The sequence below is a fragment of the Aythya marila genome (genome assembly GCF_965140915.1).
Source record: "Aythya marila genome assembly, chromosome: 6".
NCBI lineage: Eukaryota > Metazoa > Chordata > Aves > Anseriformes > Anatidae > Aythya > Aythya marila.
In genome coordinates this window covers 13,411,366-13,436,017 of record NC_139047.1, presented here as the reverse complement: position 1 = coordinate 13,436,017, position 24,652 = coordinate 13,411,366, and the positions used below count along the sequence as shown (strand labels likewise).

At 40.3% G+C, this 24,652-nt stretch overlaps 1 protein-coding gene across 3 annotated transcripts in view; it reads left to right on the top strand.

The window, feature by feature from the left end:
• PARD3B (par-3 family cell polarity regulator beta) overlaps positions 1-24,652 on the top strand; it is a 401,316-nt gene that overhangs the window by 7,876 nt on the left and 368,788 nt on the right. For all 3 annotated transcript variants that reach the window (XM_082763760.1, XM_082763759.1, XM_082763758.1), the window contains exon 2: positions 19,317-19,418. In XM_082763760.1, the coding sequence (XP_082619886.1) occupies positions 19,317-19,418 (102 nt within the window). The remainder of the gene's footprint in view (positions 1-19,316; positions 19,419-24,652) is intronic.

Here is a 24,652-nt window from a genome sequence, read left to right as displayed (position 1 = left end):
ATTACTGATTGCACTGGATAGGACTTCTTTGGATCGTTACCCTTACTTTAAAGAAGAAATATGTAAGACTTGTTTCTATAAATTATTTTTCTCATGCCTACTGATTGTGCTATAGATACCTCCATTAAACGAACCATTGCAATGTTTTAATCTGTCATCCAAATTTGTCTCACTATCTAGTGTAAACCTGTAATTTTTGTGCCACCGGTATATCCCTTCAGAGTCATGTCTTCGCTTTGTTGTGGCAGGTGCCATAGCACTCCTCCCGTGCTCCGACTTGCTCTTGGGGGTGCTCTGGAGTCGGGAGGTTCAGCCACGCTCTTCTCTGGTTTCGTGGGTGTGCTTTGGCAGCAAGTACTGAAGTAGGAGGCCTCACTGTGGCGAGGCTTTTCTTTGATTGCTGTATCTATGGAAAAGAAAACTACAGCCTGTAATAAGGATCCTGTTTATCTGAGTGGTACACGGGGAGGAAGATGGATGGCTGTAGGCGTGCGGAGTTAGATCTGACAGGTAGAGGCTGACAGCTGGCTGTTTGGACTTTTTTTTTTCTGGCTTGGGATTGCCTTTAGAGGTGAGGCTCCAGTGAGCCAAAAGGTTTTGCAGTGCAGCTTATCTGATGGAATGCTTTCCAGATTCCCGACAAAACACTAGTTACTGGAGGGTGCATGCTAAAAGATCACCCAATTATTTAACTTTTTACAGATGCAATAATTTCTCACTCGACAGAGCTACATAGAACATTTAGTCTAAAACAGAATTTGATGCATCCAGACAAGCTTCAAGACTTTAGTTCTTGGAAAACTGTGTGGCTTTCTGTCCAGAAGCTGAACAGCTTCTCTCTTCATCGCTCTTTTTTAAATTCTTGTAAGACCTTCAGGTTGTTACAGAGAACGTTGTTTCATTCTCTTCAGTGCATCAACATCTGAGCTGATCTTTATTATCAAATATATCCAAGTCACACATTCTCTGTGAAGAGAGAAGATTTTGTTATATGATCACGTCCTATTTCTTTTAAGGCCGTCAGTATGCAGGTCAACTGAGAACAGTTCCAGGTCCAAAGGAGTCAGAATCCAGCCTGTCTCTCTTTGGATCATTGAAGAGGACTAAGCCATGTTTTCTGATGTCCATGATCCTGTCATTCATTCTGATGAATTAACCCTGTACATGTTGGATTTGTCCGGTGTCCAAACTCTGGAGTGGATCTTGAGCACCCATTTGTAGACTGTCCTACAGTTGAGGATTATTTCTTTTAATATGGGTATGGATTTATGCTTTCTGTGTGAAAGGTAGCAGTGGGGATTAAGTAGTGTTTTTGCAGTTCCCTGAAACTTAGCATGAATGGGGTTCTGTCCTTCCCGTAAGCAAAGAGATGATCTTAAGCTGCTCCAGAAGGTGGCTGGGTGAAAAGATGTCTAGGCTGCTACGTGATGCTACTAACTGAGTGAGGAATTGGCTCAATAATACTTAGTGTGTTACAAAGCTTTGCACCGATGTTCTCTGCTGCCTACTTTTTTTGTTTCTGAGCACAAGCCAAAAGTAGGACCAGACTGCCAACTTGAAGATTTTGCTGTTAGTGGGAGTGTTGGCTGTTGACTGCTTTTGATGCAGGCCTTTTGGAAGTGGTGGGTTCTAGGAGTAAGGAAGGCAGCATGTCACCTGGATAAGAAACTTCCTCAGCCATATTTTATCATATTAGCCATATTTTGGCATATTAGCATATGCTGGCTAACCCTGCAATTCCTGCCTGGAGGTCAGCGGCAGAATCTTTCCTGTGGATTCCTGGCTGAGCAGCTATTTAAATTCTCTCTACTAGCTTTAACGTAAGCCTAACTTAAGGTTCTCTATAAGGCTTTTTAAAATTCTTATCTTGTTCAATAAGGATTTGGATTGAGGATTCTCTGATCTTGGGTTTCTTGTTGTCTTTCTCCTAGATGCTAAACACCGTGAAGAGAGAACAGGAGTATAGTAGTGCTGAAGTAGAGGAAGCAATAAACAATGCTATTTATGGCTGCATTTAGACATTTAGTTTTAAAAGTAGAAGTAACTTGCGGGTTCCACAAATCTGATTAAGGTGAGGTTGCAGTTTTACAGCAGTTTAACCTTGGTTGCGTTTTTTTTTTTTTTTTTTTTATGTGTAGGAAAGCCTATGCAGCTATGTAATGAAAACTGTTTCTTGGTTGCTGTCCAGGATGAAATCAAAATTATCTGAGGCAGGATAGTAAGACAGGGGAGTTGGGAGAGAGAAAAATGAAAAAGGGATAAGGTCTTTATTTAAAAGCCCTGTTGCAACCGCTGTCCAGAGGAGGATGAAAGCTAAGGTAGTGACATCAGCTTTGAGGGCTGGGGTGAAAATAGTAATTTCAGACTTAATTGAGAAACATGGGGATTTTATTTTTTGGAAAAAATGTGTTAAAGTAGTTAGTGAGACAAGTGGGTAACTTCGTCTGCTGATATTCTAGCCTCTGTCGTATTATATCTGTAGTAACTTAGATGAACATACTGAATCTCATGTACATTTTTTTAAGCTTCTGGTTTTAAAATAACCTTCCTGTCTTGCATTCACTGCTTAAGTTACTTTAATGAAGTTCTTTCTTATCAGTTATCCTCCTTTGTCTTGAACTGTGAGTTAGTCCAGATGAAAGCCTGTATGGAACCCAGAAGCGATGCAGAAGGTTTTTTTAGCTCAGTAAAGTCTCCAGAGGGCTTGCATGGGAAAAAATGTCAGTAATTGTTTAAGCCTGCAGGAAAAAGAAACAAATACATTATTGCATCAATCAAATATGAACTCTTTATGAAAATGCAGTTTAACTCCAAACCTCTTGTGTTGAGTTAAAAAGTTATTGTCTCTAATAATGATTTTTGCTAACGTATAATTTTTCTTGCTAATAAAATAAGTAAGTACTGTGAGGGGTTGTCAACAATCTATTGGATTACTTTTACAAGCTATTTTTCTAAACTTGAGGAAATACCTGGTTTGTTTTAATCTGCCAGAAACATGTTGTGCTTTGCTTTGACTGATTGACTTCAATTGCATGTTCTTTAGGTTACTCGCTCTGCTGAGATTTTCTACAGAAGTTATCTTTGTATCCCCCTCTGGATCCAACCCATTACCTTTCTGTCCTGTCGGACAGGTTACAGCAGTATGCTGACATCAAATCACATTATCAGCATATTTTCCAGAAGTTGGGTACTGTGTTCATTTAGTCAGTCGGTATGCACCTTTTTAACGAATATGACAGTGTTTTTTTGCTGATGTTGGAAACTTGGCTGTCCTCTTCTGCTTCTGGTACCTCAACCTGCTCTTTAACTGCCCCAAAACCAGGAGATTGGGAAGGAGACTGCTTGCTTGAGTTGAATTTACCCAGGTCTTGCATGGGGTAGAAAGACCGGCTGAGATTTTTCAAGGACTGAAGGGAGTTAACATGCTCAGCTCCCGCACAATTATGCTCATGTGAAAAACCCAACTGCTGCCAAGTCACAATTAATTTTCCTCTGCTGCTTGTGCTGAATGTATTCTGAACAACTGTTTCAGGAGTTCCTGGCATTATAATATAGAAAACGAAAACTCCCTGAGGAGTTGGAAACCTGAAATGGTTGTGTTGGGCAAGAAAAGCGGAAAGTTCATTGACATTTTGCCATTGTGCATGGAGAAGGACCAGCGTGTTTGTAGTAGTGTTTGTAAGGCAGGGTTTGTTTAGATGGCAGTGAAAAGGAAGAGATCCCCTTTTAGGAACAGGGAGGAGATTCAAGCATTGAGGTCTATCCTGTTAGTGATCAGTGACAGCTCTTCTGTGTTAGGTAAGAAGACTAGCACTCGAAAACCCAAAGAAGTCTTCTGTATTTATTTTTTCAGGAACAGTAATTTGAATAGCTCTCATTCAAAGTTAGTGGGAGACACTAACTTTACTTGAAAAACTCTCATAAAAAGCACTCCACTGGCTTTCCAAATAACAACATTCAGAATTAATTTTTGCTTAAAATACTTGACATGGCTTGGAAATGCTTGAAAAAAACACTCATGGACTGTGCATTTTAAGTATATTGCTTCTGAGTTTTTTTCCCCTCATAATTACTTTTTTTTTTTTATAATCCACTATTTTTTTCCAAAACTGTCAAGAGAACAGAATTGCTTTAAACTGTTATCCTTTTCATGTACTTGTACTTGATATGAGGTAGATCAGATGGGAGTATACCAGTGTTGACCCCTTAATCACTGAGTCTGGAAACATGTTGGCTTAGGCCAGCTCCCATCTAAATTAATTTTGTCAGTTTGGGGGGAGTAATTACAGCAAATCAGACACTGAAAAGAGTAGGTGATTTGCTTTTGTACTTGCAATGTACCTTTTACTATTGCACCTTTCATGTAACATTGAAAAATGTATTGCTAACGTTGGACTACGTCTTCTTGATCTCCTCATCCCAGTCTCTGATATCTTGCAGTTTTTTTTATTTTTTGCTGCAGCAACATTTAACTCTACCACTTAGCTCTGAATATAGACTGAAGACCCACTTTGGTTATTTTTAAATATATGTTTTATACAGCATGGATTTTGCAGTTGCCTGTGTTGCCAACCTATCATTTCTTGTCTGGAAGAACAATGTATATTCATTGTTGTATTTGTTTTATTAAATAAGCAATATTCAAAGAGACTAGGACAACTAGGTAGGTCTGTTCTGGTAAGTTCAGATGTTTCATCTGTAACATACATCTGGCAGCATACACACATTGTTTATCTTGGTGTGACAGAGCCATCTTTTGCATTCGAAGGAAGTGGAGAGGTCTGGCTTATTGTTCATAATGCGGTTTATTAATGGCTGTGGATATGAAAAGAGCATCTTGCTAAATGGAAGTCTTGGTCAACCTCTGACTCTTGTCTTAAAGGTTTGAGAATAGACAATATGAAAAAATACCAGCTTCTTTCCAGATGGCTGAATGCTTGATGTGTCTTTATGTTTAGCTGTCATTCAAATGTGAATGCTGTGGTGATTATAAGTGTCTTCCATTTTTCTGGTTTGAAATGTTCCCTTTTATGCATTGTGTGTGTACAGATTAACTGTTTGGCTTATCAATGGGGATTTTAGAGCAATAAACCCCAACTTCATGGTATAGCAAAATCCAGGATGTTAGTGTTCATAGCTGACTCGAGAGTGCAGGTCTCAGCTCCACGTAACATGTTGTATACAGGAATTGTTTAGAAATAGGTCGTAGTGGACTATTAGCATTCTTTAAATGTTGCTTCAATTCTGAAACATCTCGCACACTGCAAGTTTTATACTGTTTAGTAAAACAAAATCTGCAGTCTGGGGGAAAAATGAGTTCTAGGAAGCACGAGGAAAGGGATTTCTTAAAATTGTGAAGAAGAACAAAAGCTAGATTTTGTTATTAAGCTATGAATGTGAAGCACGTTATATAATGTTTTAAGCAACGGTGGGTTAATGCTCAAAGATACAGACTACAATTTAATAATTAGATTGTTAAATAATGCTGTAATCTTGCTAAAAATTAATGAATTTTCAGACTTCTAGTATTGCTTTTATGTTGTGGAGCCTAACTCTGTTAAGGATGTGCGTAGTGCAAGAAATACTTCTAATAATGCAGCCAAAGCTGTTCGTGTTCATCTCAACATGGTTGTGATGTATGTGCAAATAGAGCATTTGATCAAGTTTTCTTACAGGCTGTTGTCATTTGAAGTTTCTCTTTGCGGGGTTGTATTGGCTGGGCTAAAACTGTGTAAGGAAGGTTTTGTGTGCACACTCCCCAGCCCAGCTCAGGAAAGGCCATCCTGGTCAGAAGGGTGGAGAAAGGAGCCGCAGAACAGTAACTGGGATATGTGTCCTTCTTCATGTTTGAGCTGAAAGTCTTTTCACCACCTTTGGAGAGGCCTTCCTTCTCTTTCCTTGTAAATCTCTAAAGATGTCCCATCCCAACTCCTTTGTGGTTCTGTTTTCCTGCAGGTATTTGAGGGAGAAAGGATGCCTTTTTGCACTTCAGGATAAGGGAAGGGAATAACGCTTCTGTACACAAGCAGTATTGAGTTTCTATGAAAGAATGAGTAACCTCATTCTGTTCTTTGTTGTCTTCTACCTAGCTGATATCCACTTCCTTTATGGCTTAAGATTTTGATGACGTGTTAATTCTGGGATATCCTGTATTTCACTCAGGTGAAGATGGAAGTTGATCTCAAGAATGAGAGAGTTGTCTTTGTTTGAGTTTCATCTGGTTCCATCACTCAGCTCCGCCAATACCCTTTCAGATAGAGGTGGTTTGGTCTATTCACAGAGAGTGTTTTCTGCGTCTCAAAAAACAAAACCTAAAACCCATCAACCAGTAACATAACAAAAATATAAGAGAGATTATGTAATAATTCCCACTGCGTAATGTTATGTTGCTAGATATTTTTATTACTCTTTGAAATTCCTGCACACTTTTTTTCAAATGCTAGCCAGAACCAGTAAAGCTGACTAATCTTTTCAGAATTTGGCAGTGCTTGCCTGTCCTTTGTGCCGTGAGAACATTCCTCAGTCAGTCATTTTTGCTACTGAGAAGTAAAGCGAGAGGGGAGGCTGGTTAATTTAGCATTTCAAATGACAACAAACTGGCAGGTAACAGCTTCATTTAGTACAGACCTTGTTCCAACACCTGTATGGCTGAGAATCCTTTATTTCTGCACAAGCAATTCTAAGTTCTGCTACTTCACCTCCCCCACTTCTTTTATCTTTTTTTGTGTAATGAACAAATGAACTTCTGCCTCGCAGGGACCCAGCTTGCATCTTCAAATACTTCTAATGCTTCTGGTTTTTAAAGCTACCATAGCTGTCTCAGCAGCTTTCCAGCACTGGGGCCTGACATCGTCCCTAATGGCTGTATTTTGGAGCAGGAAGGTCAGTCAGGCCCTAACCCCCACTCCCCAATGTCTGTTTTGTGCAGCATGTAGGTCTGTGCTGCTGCAGTGCCACCCTACTGCTTTCTGGGAAATAGGTGAAATATTTCCGTAACAGGGGAAGAAAAAAGCCCCCCTGCCAATATACATACTGGCTTCTCACGTGGAAGTATGGATGTACTTCTGTAATTTACTGCTGCTTTTTCCTTGCTTGAGCTTTATCTAAAGCCCAGTTTACATTACAAGGAGTTAGGGGATTTAATCATACCTGCTCTGCATTGTCTTACCAGCATTTGTATTCTGTGGTGTGGGAGTTTGGAGTCTGCTATTGCTCAATCACACGTTTGAAACTCCAGTCACCCTGATAAGCAGTCCTGTGTCAGCTCCAAATACATTAATCACTTCACCAAAGTAAAGCCAAACGGTTGTAAATAAATTTATCTTAGATAGTATCTAGATGCAGGACTGAAGTGGTGGCTGCTCTTTCTGTAGCTGCTGAGCGCTTTATCAGTTTTTTTGTTTAGGATCTGGTATACCTCAGTGTAGAGTTAGCAACCAGCTCAGCTGTGTGAATTTACAGCCAGCCCTGAGTTCTTGTTTCTGTAGCTGTGTTGAGTGGTTTGAATTTAAGGTATCTTCAGTTTTAGTTGGCTAAATATCAATGTTGTTTTTCGCTCACTTAACCTGAACTTCACTTTTGAAATACAGTAGATCTGTACGCATGTCTTTCTTATTTTCTTAATAGTTTATTTTATTTTATTTCTGTGTGAGAAATGGCTGGTAGTTTGAACGAGTAGCCTTCAAGTTTTGTGTGCTCACTTTAAGTTGGATTTTAAGAAATGATTGGGGTCCCTCCACCCTCTGGTATTTTCTTCAAAGAAACAAAATGCCTGACCAAATGCTATTTAATTATTGCTCAGGTGCCTGTGGAGGTGTAGCTTACTGGCATAATAATAGCACTTGGAGTAGTTTGGCTAATACTTGACACGGAGAACTTGGGATACAGAAGTTAAAGTATGCGCTTAAAATGTTGTGGTTTTACTTAGAGATGTTTTGTTTTGGAGCTGTGGTGTCAGCTTTTTTAGGGGTGAGCCTTTTGTGCTTTTAGCTTGTTGAAGCAACTTAGTCTAAAGGGCTCAATGAGCCGAAAGGTATTAATTTATAACTGAATATCTGTTTACATTTCTTATTTATGTTCTGGCAGGCTGTCTTTAATTCAAAGCCTGGCACACAGTGCACTTCAGTTTTAGCTGAGACTTTAAGGAGCTTTTTTGTTGTAGTTCTTTGTCCTGCAGTCTGTGTGAACCTCTGCCTAAATGCATGTCTCCAAAGATCTTTGCCTGTTCTGGTTTTGCATACTTGTTCTTCGCTGAAGTATGTTTCTTAAGTGTCAAATGTTGGAAGGCAGTGGAAAGGTGTGGGTTTCGTGATCCCTCAGCCCTGTAATGTCTTCTCTAAATCGTATTTTATTCAGCGTTCAGATAGTATGGAGGTAGTAAGCCATACTTAGAGACTGGTTATTACTCAGATTCAGTATAAAATCAGGATGCTCTTCTTTTTGAGAGGTTGGATTTATATAGCTGTGCTCTGACCATTGGACTGTTGGGGATTCTGTGCTAGGGATCTCTGCATTTTTTTTTTTATTTTTGTTTTTCTTCTCAGGGAAATGTCTCTTCCCCCTCCTCCTTAAGTATTCATCCATCAGGATAAACTAACTTTCTCTTCTTCCTGCTCTCTAGGGATAGTGGAGTTCACTAGGTGAGAAGAATAACTACCTTTCCTTCCTTGTAAGAAATAAAGACTTTCCATTTGTTGGTACATAGCCCTATTGATTTATCAAAGCATAATCATTTAAAGATGGCTACAGAACAAGGAATCATCTTCACCTTGAGAGACTTCCCGAGCTGGAACCTTGCTGATGTCTAAGTTTGGCTTGCTGTAAAAGGAGGTGGCTATTAGGCTTTCGAAACGCATGTTTTCCTGTCTTCTCAGTAAAAAAGGAATTTATTTATTGTAACCAAAAAAGAATCAGAGAAGGAAGGAGGAAGAAAAAGACCGAGAAACAGTTGAGTTTCATCCATCTAAAATAAAGCTTTGTGTATGGTGGTGTGCTGCAGAACATAGGAGGAGAAGACAGAAGTGGTTATCAGACCATGCTCATCTCATGCTGTTGTGTTTTGATGCGTAGTTGTAGTGGCATGTAGTCCTACTAATTTCTCAAATAATTATCAGGTAAAGATAGCTAAAGAACTAGAAATATTGCAGTCCCTTGAGTGACTATTCAGCATAATGACCATTCAGCACGTTAAATATACCTTCCAGTGCTGTGCTGGTGCTGTGTTAGCTGCATTCCGAAAGCTAAAAAGAAGCTATGCCTTCTGGTTGTACGCCGTGTCTGTCTTCACTCAGTGTTCCCTTTTGACTTCAAAGAAAAGCAAGGGAAGGCTTTTCTGCCCTTTCCCAGATGTGTAACAGTTCTTCTGTTAATGGTCTGTGGTGTTCCGCAGACCTCATGCATGAATTGTTTGTTTGTCTTTGTTTGCTTTGCTTTTTCCACTCTGATCCTGAAGAGCCGGCAGACAGCGTGAGCAGACTTCACAAAAACTTCAGGCTGGCTGAGGTGTAAAGCCCAACCTTAGTGACCAAGGTGTCCTGTTGTATCTGTTTCTGTGCTTACCCGGTGTGGTTAGTCTCCATTTTGATGTCAGGTATTTAGCACCTTCAAGAAGGGAAGCTTTTAAAATTGGATATTTAAAGTGACCTTAAGTAAAAATCTTATTTTTCCGTGACTGCCTTACTACTCTGTGATTCCACCCTTTGGCAATATCACATCCAATGATGATATAAAGAAAAAGGGTGTGTGTGTGGGTACAGTTTTCAAAAATAGTCTTGAAAGATGAAGTGAATGAATCTGGACAAAATGTTAATGTATATGGGGGAAAATACATAAAATGGGGCTTTTCATTGGAAGCTTACTTGGAATAGCTTCCTCTGGTATTGTCTAAAGGCAGATCTTCTAAAAGACTGGGTAAACAGCGCTGTTTTGTAGGGATGTCTTTGGTTCAGCTCATGTTTGAATGCTTAATTGATTTCTTTTAGGAGTAAAACCTCTTCTTTTGTGAAAAAATCCCTAACCTCTCTGAAAATCAATGTGTGTAGTGCAGCTGGAAACAAAGAATCATGGGTGTATTATTTAGAATGACTTTATTTCCCGTGATCTCTAATTTCATTTCCTGTGTTGAAATCAGGGCAGATAAAATAAAACAAGCACAAACAGATTAAGCATATCCTTCTACAATAAACACCTGTGCTAAAAAGCATATTGATCTTGTGAGAGCTTCTTTTTTTTTTTTTTTGTAGTTGAGGTGTATTGAATCCTCATGAAAAGATGGCTCTTCATGTTTGTTTGCAGGTAACTTCTTGCTTTTTTCAAAAATGTACTGATTTAGGGATTGTCCAGTCCTGTATGTTCCTCGTGTGCAGATCCATGTACGCTGTCAGAACAAATTGTAAGTGGCAGAGGGACAGTTTGGTACAGGCTCACTGTTGTATGTGATTAACAGGGGAGGCCTGCTAAGGGGGTATTTTAGATAGGTGGCTGCTCTCGTTATTAGGATGATACCACGCTCAGTAGTATGTGGTAATCTAGTATCCCTTTAATTTTGTCGAGGCAATTGGTCAAAGATTGGGTAAGTGATTATTAGGTGAAAACTCATTTTAAGAGGCCCTAGCAAAGCAGGTGGTGGTGCTTTTACTTCAGCTGTGTACTTCAATGTGTTGCAGGTGTGTGGTGCAGCCTGCCAGCCCAGAAGCACTTGCCCACGTAGTTGAGGTGGTCTCCTCTTGCAGCAAGGGGAGCTCGGAGGGGAGGCTTTGCTGTGTTCTGCGGGTGTTACGGCTGTGAGGTGGGTCTGCCCTCCCGAGCAGGGAGCTAAGGGATGTCAGCGCTGTTAAAAGTGATGATGCTGACAGTACTGTGTTTTTTACTTTCTTGTGTACTCAGTGTCTTTGTGGCTTATGGTAGATTAGTTTCAGGCTGCATGTATGTAGTTGTATCAGCTGAAGTGAAAATGCCTGTCCTGTCTGGGAATGCTGTGGGAAGGGAGGTAAAGTTAAGTTTTGGCAGGAGAGTTGAGAGCTTGTTAGTCAGCCCCACTAAATCTACCGTTAAAATTGAAGAATTTTGCCTTGTTTCACTGCCAAATGCTTAAAAGCAGTTTCTTTCTGAGCAGGCTACCTTCTGTCCTTTCCCTTCTCTCCCCGCTTTAATTTGTGGCTTTGAAGTCAGTCTGTGTAGATCTTGAATGTCACTGACATGAGAGAGTGCGTATCCTGTCACCTGGTAGAGCAATATGAAGAAGTTTTATCTTCTCGCTAGCATCTTACAGCATTTTCACTTCTAGTGCAAGCGGATTCGGTTTTCTTGAAAGCAAAAATTGCTACGGAATATGTGAGGCATCTATTTCTTACCATCTCACTCTTCTGTGACGTGTTTATCTTCCTTATGTTATCTTGAAGGTTTCTGCCACTTCTGAACTTCTAACTAGAAATTATTACAGATGTCTCATTTAATTTTATTCAGGAGAACTATAGAGCTATGAAAATGAAGTAATTAATTCCAAGTATGAGTTTATTTTCAACAGTGAGACCTGGAAACATGGGTTTGTAAATTATTCTGTTTTGCTGTAATACAAACTTTGGCAGTTTCCTGAGCAGTGAGACCCAAGTGTTGCTTTCTCTCTCTCTTTTTTTTTTTTTTTTTTTCTGGAAGTTTGTGAAAAGAAGTCATAATGTATAGTCTTCATCCGGGGGGCTTATTTGGGTCTGGTCAACATTAGGGTGTGCTGAATTCTGTAAATGTCTGGAGTAGACTTAATCTCCTGTGCAGAAAGCTGTTAGTCTTGGCTTTCTATATCAGCTTCTTGTGTTTGCTTTTTTTTTTTTTTTTTTTTTTTTTAAGATGTCATGTCTGCAACAGATATAGAAATTATGTATTTCTACCATTTCAGCTGTCCTCATATGTATGAATTAGACGGTTCTTTTCCTGTGAGAGAGGAGGAGGCGTGATACGTTTTTATTGTTGCTTCTCTGATGTTGCATACCCAGCTTCAAGTGCCTGCCTGTTCTGTTGCTGCCGACATCTGCTCGCTGTTCAGCTCTGGGTCATTCTTGAGAAATCCCTCTGCTGTGACGGAGGAGTATTTAGCAGTCAACAAATTCAGTATATATTATGCAAATCTTTACGTCCCGATCAACTGATGATTTTGGGAAGTCTGCCTCTGTATTCCCACAGAGCTGAAACCCCACCTCTGCTACCACGGGTGGTGGTAGCCTAACTGCTGAGGGATGAAACGCTGCCTGAATAGAAGAGATGCTTCAGGCTTGTTAGGAGGTGATGGTGGTGGTAAGCAAACAAAGTGCTAGAGGCTGTTCTAACTTAGTGCTAGGTTTTGGGAAGGAGTTAGAGATAAGTCTGAGGCTGTGACCAAGCTCATACTTCTTGTAACTCTCAAACCACAGCTTGCAGAGCTGACCACTAATGCTTGATGTTAGTTGGCTGTGGATGCTAATGCATCATGTAGCCTTGGACTGCTTATAGAAATAAAGTACTTACGTGTTGGGAGGTGATAGATCACATTGCACTATGCAATGTAAAAATGATTAAATGGTAGTACCCTTCTCTCTCTCATTGACATTAACTGAAAATGAAGTTTTCAGAGAAATGGACTGCCACATTCCTACTCAAATTCATAGGGAGGAAAAAGGAATCAAGATGGTCCTCCGAGTTTTTGATGTCTTAAAAATGCATATTTAAAAATACATAAATAGGTTTGCCCTAATGATAGAAGGATTGGTCTTTCACTTGAATCTGTTTGTTCTTGACCAAAAACAAATGCATACAAAAATTCTTGAAATTATTTCAAAGTACATGAAGGCGGAAGGAGCTGCATTAGGTGGCAACAGTTCAGTTAGGATTCTGTTGCAATGTGAACATCAAAACCACTTTTTTTTTTTTTTTTTTTTAATTTATGTCACTTCTGCCTACAGCATACTTGTGCATTCATGTGACCTGGCTTTAATTTATTGTTTGGTAAATATTTGCATAGTAATTCCTAAAGTGTTCTACCACACATAAAGGAAATGATGATAAATAGCTTTTAAGTGGCTTGATGTTAAACACAAACATGACTTGCAGCCCTAAGGTAAAATGTGTGTTAGTGTAACTGTTCAATATTCATTTGGGAAGTGTTGGTAGGAATATACCACGTAACCTGTTCATGGTTTTCCTTTAAATATTTAGATATTCCATATCTTACCTTACTACACTGCATATAACCCTTAAGTTCTTTACACTTATGCTATTAGGATTTTTGGCACCATTTCAAAAAAAAAAAAAATATATATATATATATATTTTTTTTTTTTCCCTAAATGACCCTGCTAACATTGAGAGCATTTGGGAGCAAATATGCTGCAAATTTACTTGAATGGATTTCAAGCCAATTGACTTTTCAGTAGTGGATTTCCTCTCCTCCCTATTTTAAGTAGAACACGTGCATGCTGAATACTGCAGTTCTGGAAGGTGGTGCTTAGCAAAGCAGGTATGAGAACATGCGAGGTAGAAAAACTCTGCTTTTGCAGAAGAAATGCCCTATGGTGCGTAATAAGCTGCTCAGTAATTGCTCCTATAGAAGAAAGGGCTATTGTGCAGAACATCCAGAATCAAAGCTAATTAATGAGATAAGTTTCAAATACAGTTTTATTGGTACCTGGGAATTCAGGTCATCCCTTTGATTTGTTAATCTGGACAGCGTTTTTGGAGGCTGCAGACCTTTGTCCTCTGCAGAGCACATGCATGAGAGCTCTTCTGCTTAAGAGCATGTGCTCTGCCAGGTGCATTTAATTGCTGCAAAGTGTCCTTGTAAGAGTGGGGAGTAATTTTTTTTGTTGGGGTGGGGGGGAGGCTTTAGCTGCTTTAATTTATTCAGTCCCTGTTTTTTGTTGTTGTTTGTTTCTTTGAAGTTGTCTGGGAGGAAAGAAACCGATGACATTGATACATAGATTTTAGTTTTGTAGTAGACACTGTATCCTGTGTGTGGTGGTGTTTGGAGTTCATTCCAGGAACAAAAAATGTCCTCTGGCTCCAAGATCTCTTTGGAAAGGGGGAGCATTTTGCTGGTCTGAGGCATTGCTACATCTGTTACTGTGCAGAGTGAATTCCCTCCACCTAGGAGGAAACTGCTACAAGCAGTTACTGTTTGTTTCATCAGACAAGTCTGTCAAAATCAATGCTCTCTCTGCCTCCATAGTTTCCGTTTTCTGACTCTCAGGGATGCTGTTCCTGTTAAGATAATAGAAATACGGATGTGAAACTGGGTTACGAAGCAGCATGTATTCAGTGCTGCAGTCGGGCGGTTGCTGTGGCTGGGGGGTCCTTGTGCCCAGAAGGTCAGTGCCTTCACACAGCGTGGGTCTGAGCCGCCGTGGGGGGACCAGCACCTAAACTGTGTGTTTTATTTTATTTTTTCTGCTGAGGAGACCATATGCATCTTGTTCTGTTCTAGCGTTTTGGTGAGATTTGTTGTTTCTTTCTTCTAAAGATGTGGCTCCTGAAGCTGCACTTGCTCTTAAGGCTGGCAGAGGAATGGTGTCTTCTGTTCCTTCAGACTGATCTAGGGACTTCACTTTCTCTTTATAGGGCCTTTGACAAAAACACAAAATTACTGTATTTGTTGTGGCCCAAAGTAAAAAGATTAGGATTTTGTTAAGCGTGATGGAATTTAGGGTGGCTGTTTGTCTTGAGCTTGTTTCTTGCCAACTTGCTGCATTCTGTTGGGACAATACAGCTTTTACACTCCTTTTTTTTTTCATTGTTTCTCTTTCAAAGGCACATCTGGGTTGGTGCAGCTACAGAATCACAAGTAGAAGCAAACAGCAAAAGCAAAATATTCCAATCAGCTCTTTGTTTTTGTTGTTTTTTTTTTTTTTACTTTCATATCAGCTTTATTCCGTGCATAGGACTCTCCAAGTAGCATAATATGTATAACAGGTTTTAATGTATCTTCAGACAAAAATATTAGCCACAGAAGTTCATCTAATTAAGAGGGGTGATTTTCAAGTATGCTGTTTTAGTGTTAATATGTATGAATATTTTTCCTGTTTGTTTAAAGGTTCAGCAGGAACATCTGTAGCTACTGATGCATTCCAGTTTGAGAGAATCTTTTTACTTTGTAGGTTTATTGGTAGGGTCAAGCAGTGCTCTTTCACAAGGTTTCAGCATTAAGTAAATTATTTGATCAAAGTTAACCTGCTTGCTTGCTGCACAGAGATACATTTCTTCTCCCCCTTTTGATCTTAGGAATTTTGTGGTTACAGAAAAAAATAGTTAAACCATGGGCTTAAAAATAAACCACCGAGCTATAGTAGTTGACTGCATTTAATCACTTTGCAGAGATAAAAACATGCAATTTGGTTTTCTAGTTAAATTTCAGATTTTTGAGCACCTGATACGTAGAGTGGGGAAAAAAAAACAGTTATTTCACAAATAGTTGGTTTCAGTGCAAAATGAAATAACTGTAGTTAGGGGTAAATTCCTGATAGAATAGACATGTTACAAATAGAGATGCTCCATATACCTAATTAGGTGGTTGTCATTCAGCCGTGCTGTACTGTACAAATACCTAACCATCAAACAAGTGCGGGGGGTAAAAAGGTTGTGGTTTAACCCTGGCAGGCTGCTAAACCCCACACAGCTGCTTACTCCCCCCTAGTTGTAATGGGGAAGAGAAGTGGAAGGTTAAAACTGTTGTTACCTCAGTGAGTTTTCTCAATTTAAGAGGTAAAGCAGCAGCTGTGTGTGCAACTCTCATCATCCCTTCCATTCCCCCAGCTTTTTTGCTGTGCACCATGTCACGTGGCATGAAATGTTCCTTTAGGCACTTGGGATCAGCTGTCCTTGTCCCCTCCCAAGCATCTTGTGCTTGCCCACTGGTGAAGCAGTGTGAGAAGCAGAAAAGAATTTGACTCTGTGTAAATGTTGTTCAGCAATAGCTAAAACATTTATGAGTTGCCAACACTGTTTATGTTAAAAATCCAAAACATAGCAACTAAGAAGAAAACTAGCTCTGTCCCAGCCAAAACCAGTACATGTCAGAATTGAAATTGAACTGTGGAAGGTAGGTGGATCAGAACAGGAAAAACGTTCTGTGAGTTCACCAGTGAAGTTGGTTGCAGCATGATGAGCTGACCTTTTGGTATTATTAGGATTCTTGTGTGTTGTGGATTCTGTTGTTTTGCCTGCTGCCTATTAATGATTTAAAAAATAGTCTAATCAAATCGATCCACATCTGTACCTGCAATGGAATTATCTTAATTATCCTTTGTCCATCGATGGCCAAAAGTCATAGAATGGCCATGAATAAATAGGGAGTGGGATGTACGTACTTCTCAGGAACTTCTTTACTAGGGGAACATCCAAACCAGTTATCAGGAACTTGCTAGTCAGGATGCTGAACGAACCTGATCTCCTTCTATGACAGAGTGACGCGCTGGGTGGATGAGGGAAAGGCTGTGGATGTGGCCTACCTTGACTTCAGCAAGGCTTTTGACACCGTCTCCCACAGCATTCTCCTCAAGAAACTGGCTGCCCTAGGCTTGGACTGGCGCACGCTTCGTTGGGTTAGAAACTGGCTGGATAGCTGGGCCCAAAGAGTCGTGGTGAATGGAGTCAAATCCAGTTGGAGGCCAGTCACTAGTGGCGTCCCCCAGGGCTCGGTGCTGGGGCCGGTCCTCTTTAATATCTTCATCGATGATCTGGACGAGGGCATCGAGTGCACCCTCAGTAAGTTTGCAGATGACACCAAGTTAGGTGCGTGTGTTGATCTGCTCGAGGGTAGGAAAGCTCTGCAGGAGGATCTGGATAGGCTGGACCGATGGGCTGAGGGCAACTGCATGAAGTTCAACAAGGCCAAGTGCCGGGTCCTGCACCTGGGGCGCAATAACCCCAAGCAGAGCTACAGGCTGGGAGAGGAATGGTTGGAGAGCTGCCAGGCAGAGAAGGACCTGGGAGTGATGGTGGATAGTCGGCTGAATATGAGCCAGCAGCGTGCTCAGGTGGCCAAGAAGGCCAACGGCATCCTGGCTTGTATTAGGAACAGCGTGACCAGCAGGGCTAGGGAGGTGATCGTCCCCCTGTACTCAGCTCTGGTGAGGCCGCACCTCGAGTACTGTGTTCAGTTTTGGGCCCCTCGCTACAAGAAGGACATCGAGGTGCTTGAGCGGGTGCAGAGAAGGGCGACGAAGCTGGTGAGGGGCCTGGAGAACAAGTCCTACGAGGAGCGGCTGAGGGAGCTGGGCTTGTTCAGCCTGGAGAAGAGGAGGCTCAGGGGCGACCTTATCGCTCTCTATGGGTACCTCAAGGGAGGCTGTAGCGAGGTGGGGGTTGGCCTGTTCTCCCATGTGCCTGGTGACAGGACGAGGCGGAATGGGCTTAAGTTGAGCCAGGGGAGTTTTAGGTTAGATGTTAGGAAGAACTTCTTCACTGAAAGGGTTGTGAGGCACTGGAACAGGCTGCCCAGGGAAGTGGTGGAGTCACCATCCCTGGAGGTCTTTAAAAGACGTTTAGATGTAGAGCTTAGGGAAATGGTTTAGTGGGGACTGTTAGCGTTAGGTCAGAGGTTGGACTCGATGACCTTGAGGTCTCTTCCAACCTAGAAAATTCTGTGATTCTGTGATGCTGCATCTATTGCGCTTCACTTTGCTTCTGAGAACAGTGATCTAATAAGACTTGGCAGGAAAGAAGGGATTGAAGATACAGATACAGTAAGTAGAATCACTGAGACTGCATGTTGCACCTCAGCAGTGTTCTTTCTCATTTCTGAAGCCTTTCTTGAGGCTATATGTACATGTTAGTTTCTTGATCCTTAATGTGTATTCTGGCCAGTCTCCATACTATTTGATGGAGGTCTCAGATATGCTTTATGATCTTAACTAAGTATGTTTCCTCTTCAGTGTGCTGTAGAAGATGCCTCGATAAGCATTGAATTGATGCTGGTACCATAGATCAATCAAACGTGTTGCTGTGAGTTGGTGATCTGCCATGTGTTTGTTAAACCCCAGTACCTGTCTCTGGTAGTGCAAGCTCAGATAGAAGTGCCCCTTAGCCTGTCCTTCTGGCAAGTTGTGTCTGCAGTTAGCTGTTACAGTTTGGAGACAGTGGTTACTAAGCTGTGTGCCTGCACCCCTCTGTGTTTCATGTCTGGAGAACAGGCTCTTGAGCAGTACTGTCTGAGCCTTTTGGCTTCAGGGTCAGTGGAAGGATGGCTAAGCTCCCGGTTACTGGAGTGGAGTCGTTAATGGTTGAGGAAAACATTGGTTTCAGAAGACTAATCGCTGTTTATATGATATACAATGCTGCATTGCAATGTGAGAGCATTCACTTCTGGAAACAAATTGGGATTTACTAATTTTTTTTTTTTTTTTTTTGCAATGGCAGCCTGAGCAACCTCTTCAGAGGAGAAAAATGGTGAATGTTTTTATACATGTTTGTGTGTGTATTTTAAAAAAAATAAATATGTTTCAGAAACTGTTAGGAGATGTGTGTGTCCATGCATACATGTATTTGTGTGTGCGCTGATTAGAACTCAAGCTCTCCAACTATCAACTACTCCAAAAAAACAACAAGCAACAAACCCATTAACTACTGTTGCAGAATTGAATTTATGCCACTTCAGCATAGCAGTGATTAAGGATTTATTCTCCGTCTTTATGGTAAATAACAAGGTTAGATGGTATGATTTTTTAACAGCACTTAATCAGCATTTGATCTTCAACCAGTTAAACAGAATGATTTCAGTGGAATTTGCTACAATAGAAACAGCAACTGAAAAGACTCAAGGACGGTAAGATTCACCCAAAGCTTACTGCAGGGTCCTGGTGGGTGCCTAAATCCAGTCATGTGCTGCCAGATTACCCCCTGGCATGAGCTACTCACCTGCTTCCTGGTCGGCGTTTGCTGGTGGCCAAGCTCATCCCTTGAGGAGCTGGCCTGGAGGTGCTCCTCTCCTCAGGGTGCCCTGGAGGCATCCCAGCTTGGGAAGATGAAGGGTGCCATGGTCCCTGGAGAGCTCAAGGAGCTCTTCACTTGGGACTGCTGTTTGTAGGACCATGAGACAACTCTTTGTGAGTTAAAATTTCCAGAATGGAAAAATACTACAGGCAATTTTTTTTTTTTTTTGCATAGAGTTCTGTAAGCAGTGTCTTATGTCTGCAGTTTTCATTTTATCCTTTTTCAATAATTTTCAATTCTAGAACAAGCTTTTACCTTATGATTTAAGAGGGAAGTGGGTGTGAAGGAGATGGGATACAAAACTGCTTCATCTGATGGCGCTAAAAGCATGCAAGGTTAGGTTGAGAATACTTGTCTGTCTCTTACAGGATTCAACTTACTGGGTAAATATTCACCACCTGGAGTACACAGATGGAGGAATCCTGGACCCTGATGATGTGCTGGCAGATGTTGTGGAAGACAAAGATAAGGTAGAGTGAGTGAAAATACCACTGCTTTTTGCTATGTCTTTTCAAATAACTAATGCTACATTCTAATTTCTTGGATCTCCAACAGGTGAGGTGAGTGTTGAATATCCTTAAATTAAACACATCTGCCTATAGGTGCTGTAGCACTGTTTCTGGAGTAGAACTGGGGGCAGGGTGAAGGGGAAAGAATGACGAAAACAATGAAGATAATCAGAGGAACCTAGCAGTTGACTTAGGACTTAACCTTTTCAAGCAGTTTTGTGTTTCCTTTTATTGCTATATGAAAATTGTGGTGAAGGAATGAGGGTTTTACAAGACACTCTTTTTATGCCACTTAAAATGTCTTTGATCTCTTCTGCTTAGAATTAAGTTTCTGAGAATCATTCAAATGTCATGGTTGAATGTGTGACAAAATAAACAGACAAATCCTGTGATGACAAGAGCAGCTGCCCCAACTGTGTTGTATTTCACAAAGAGTTTGTGGTTTGCTACAGGTGTCCTCTCTAGGTAGAGAAATAATAGATGCAGAGGAGTTCGTTTTAATGTTTTTGTAGTTACCAGAAAAAAAAAATTGCTTGGTAAACTGGTGACTTGTTTCACTGTAAAGAAGAATGGATATAATTTGTAATGCTTTGTGTTGCATAAAATCACAGGGAAAAAATGTTTAGTGACTTGAAACTGAGGGTCTAAATGTGGGATATGCTTATAGCTTCAAACAAATAGCTTTGTCTACCTAAGGTACCATATGCTTGGTGATTTCAAAAATAACTTTGTATGTTGTAAACAGAAATGCTAGTTCTGCATGCTGTTTTTTTGTTTTAATAAAAAGTACGTTGCTTTGGTTACAACTAATGGGATGCTGTTTCTCCGTACCTTAGCAAATTGCCTAAGAGGTGCCTCCATGACATTTTATGTGTGTTAGTACAGGAATTCTTAAAATTAGTGAAGCTGTTTTTTCGTATGTCCAATTAGCATTTCTTGTTTGTCCTTATTATTGAAAGTATACTTGAAATGTACAAAACCTTTTTTGGTTTGGAGGAAACCAGTTGCTTTCTGAGGATTAACACTGCTATACGAGGCAGAAGGCCATCAGCATAATATGTCATAGAATCAAATAATCAGAGTTAATGGAAATGGTTTACTTGTTTGTCTGATCAGTTAATAAAAGCTAACATGTCTACCCTGGATTACCTCTATTTAATACTGACAAATGTTCATGCATTTTTGAGCAGTAGTTTGCAGAATATTTGATATATCATCCAATTTTCTACTTGTTCCCAAGGCCTTACTATACTTTATCAGTGGGTATCGCTATGGTTGAATATTGTTGCTGGAGAAATTTCTACACAACTGTAAACATAAGCATCTTCTATTATAAAAGTGTTAGGTGGGATTCTGAGGTTGGCTTTTTTTTGGGAGGGGAGGATGAGGATGGAAGCAAAACAGGATGTTATTCGTTGGAGTAGACTGGGACAGTTTAAGAATACAGCAAGATCCTCAATTTCCCTTCCTGTGACGTCTCAATGACGTGGTACAAATAAGGGAGATACATTCAAGTGTGTCTATAGGTGATGCATCACTGCTGTCTTTTCTTCAGAAGGCCTTGGTGAAACAGTGATAAGTAAGACTTACAGAACAGTGGTAGCTGCAATGGCTTTTTTATTAAACCAGAGCAGAAACATGTAATCACATAATGGGACTACTGGTTGAGGGGTCAAACAGTTCTTTCATGAGAGTGAAATTGGGCCATAGTACCTTCAGAGCATGTATATTGAAGTCATTGATACTACCTGCTTCCAGGGTTCAATATGATCAGATAACAAAGAACCAGCCCTATAAAAGGCTTACAAATATTTTTTAATGGTTTTATTGTAGCCTGTTAGCCTTTGAGCCTTGGCCAGTGCTATTCCACACTGAGGATATTGGCTATATTTTAAGCTTTGCAAAAATGGGAGGAGATGTTGAGATCTAATATCTGATATCTAATTTGGTGTTTAAAGTCCATAAATAGATGAAAGAATTTTTGGTATGTGTATCTATGCACTGATTTTCTTTGGTTAGGATTATCTGAATGTGTGATAAATGGAATAGGCTGCAGCTTTGTTGTTGCCTTATTCTTGTCATTCTTTCTTTTGTGTCCAAGACAGGAGTGCAGTCTCTCAGGAAATCAGTCAGTCTATACAAAAATAAGCATTGCACTTAACCTCAGTGCCTTTAAACAAAATTGTTTGGCATTGCTGACCATCAAGCTCCTTTGTAGTGGCAGAGGAAACTAGCTGGTGCTTTTTCTTGAAGCATTAATCTGCTCTAGATCATGGCTTGATAGCAGTAAATTAGCACAGTTTCTGCAAAGGAAAATGTGCTTGCTAATCTGTTGAAATTCTTTCACTTTAGCAACAACACGGCGAATCAGGGAGAGTTATCAGATGTAATTTATTTGGAATTTCAAAAGCTTTTGACAGTCCTTAACAATAGCCTGTTAAGGAGGCGCAGCCACTCCGGAGGTGAGCGGCAGAGTGCTGTCATGGGTCGGTAATGACTGAGAGACCAGGAGGGCAGGAGGAATGGTCAGCTTCCAGCGGTGGGAAGCTGTGGTGCTGAGACACCCGCTGGGCCTTATTAGGAGTGGTGGCAGCGTTCTGCAGTTCTTCGGATGTTAACTTCACGCTTTCCTCTTGAACTCGAAATTAATTAAAAACTGGATAATAGGCTGTACAGTGGATGAAGTTAATTGCTATCAGTTGCATGGTTATGCATGCTAGAGCAGGTAACTTGTTCCTTGTGCATATAAACTGGTCCTAAATCAGTGTTAGATGTGCTTGGGAACTTGTTGTGGAAGTGCTTTGGCAATTCTTTATGGCAAGAGCCCCTCGTGCTGTCGCTATAATAATCTGTGTCCTGAATGGGATGTCAAAGCTAATGCTGAACAGTTTTAAAACAGTTTGTTTTCACTGAGTTATCTAGCCAAGTGGTTTGTGTCCTGATTGCTCTGTATGGTAGATTAATTCAGAAACTCAAATTTTGTCATTTGAATAAAAAGCCTATTTAAACTGTCCAGTTTTAATGTGTTTTAGCTATAAGTGGAGTCCTCTTTGTATGCTGTTCTTAACAGATCTCTCACTTGAAATTCCTTCTTTGCCTGATAAAAATGCTGTAAGAAAATTTCTGTTCCACCAAAAATGAATACAAAATGTTTCCCTTCATATCATTGTGTACGCTGAGCCTGTGTTTGGCACGTCTGAACTCAAACTTGATGTACTTATCTAGATTTCCCTCTGATTTATTTATGGAGTTATGTTTTCATATATTCATAAACACTTAAGAAGACTAAAAGGATGTAATGGAGCTCTATGTTCATAAGTTAAAACTTGCTCAGTTTACAGGAAAAGAGTTTAAACTGCTAATAACTTCCTAGAACAGAGCAGTCCTGCTCTCTGAATGCGTTAAAAAGTGTATTTTCCCTGTAGGGTTCTGTATCTAACCTGACTTACTGAAATCTTTATCTTGATAGGACTAAATACAATAGCTCTGCAGCTATCAGCAGAGCCCTTCTGAAGTAGGATGTGATTGCCTACTGTCAAGGATGTTTTTTTTCCCCTTTTCCTCCTTGGTAAGACTCCCCATGGAGGTGCAAGTAACATTGATAAAAGTGCAGTATTGTAGCATCTACAATTTGTCCTCCAAAGCCAATGAACTTACTGGAGAAACGATATCCTCACACAGACAGTGATGCTGGCAAAAGATCTAGGCTTGTCAGCCTAGAAGGTACTGCAAGCTTAGCTTCTCCTAAGGCTTACCTGCCTTAGTTAGCAATTCAGTTGGTTTAAGCAGACCATGTGTGAGGGGAAGTGTGGTGGTTTTATTTATTTATTTTTAAGGAATGGAAGGAAAAGAGTATGTGGTGATGATTAGTGTTGTGCTGAGTGGAATAACTAGCAGGCTGTGTGGTCCTAGAAATACTTCTTTTTTTTTTTTTTTTCTTGGACTCTTCCTTGGTTAAATACAGGTGACTTGTATGTTGTTTTTAACAGCTACAAAAGGTTTTGAAGCATGCAGAGCAACATAAATGAAATGCTGACAGTGACATTCAGGTAAAAGATTTTTAGGGATTGTAACTGTCATTTAAATGTTTCTAATGATGATATCAAGTAAATAGTATGAATCAAGTGTAGCTCGAATTATTTTAGCCAAGCTCTTATTGATTTTGCTATTTATTATTTCATTGAACTCTTCCTTCTCAATTCACTACCAGCAGAAATGTGATATTAGGAAAACGTATGCTGGAAGGTCTCCAAATGCTGGAGAAATTGTCTGCTGCTGATTTGAAAACAGTTCCTGAGCTCGCATGCTCCTGCAAAGAATCTGAAGACCTGGCTGAAGCTGTGTTTGTACAGGATGCGAAGTACCTTCCTAAACCTTACTTCAGACAGGGCTGTTCGCATGTAGCTTTAGTTTCACTGAAGAGTTCAGAGCAAGGCCACGTTGTGAATGTGAGGTTGGTTTGGAGTAGTTGCTTCAGCAAAAAGCTTGGATTCAGAGCAGGTATCAACTTCCAGGTTAAACTGTACAAAGGAAACATCTCTGAGTACCTGACAGACATGTTTTCTTTTAGCAGCCCCTGAACTTCTCTGTTTCCAGGTAGATTTAGTTACCGTAAGGGCTGTGTGGTTATAGTACTTATGCAGCATTTATTCTGTGATCCAAGTATGACTCTGGAGACCTTTGTTATTCCAGCTGTGGAGGTGATGGCACACTGTAAGATGTGATGTTATTTCAGTTAAGGTATATGGAAGCTGTTCCACCCCTGGACAGTTTCTTTTCCTGTATACCATCATTTTCTTGAGTGGAAAAGGAAGTTGGAAGTGAAGTAACTTCTATGTTAAGTAAAGGTGTGGTAGAAGGGTGTCTGAGGTGTTGAAGGAAGTGACTTCATTTTACCATTGATCAACCCTCTTGTTGAAGTCAAAATAGCAAGGTGCAGAGACAGTAGCATCTTGATTTAAAAAAAAAATAAAAATAAATTAATCAAAGGGCTCTGGAATTCTCAGAGAAATTCTCCTAATGGGGAGCTATGGCATTGCTGCTTTAAAATCAGTAACTGAATCATTGGCAGAGACCCTATTTCAGTTAGTTTCCAGTGGGTCAGTAGAGCCTGAAAATGTTGTGCTTTACCCACTTTTTGTCATGTGGTTTTATGCTGAAACATGTGACCCATACGTATTATGCATACTTAACAG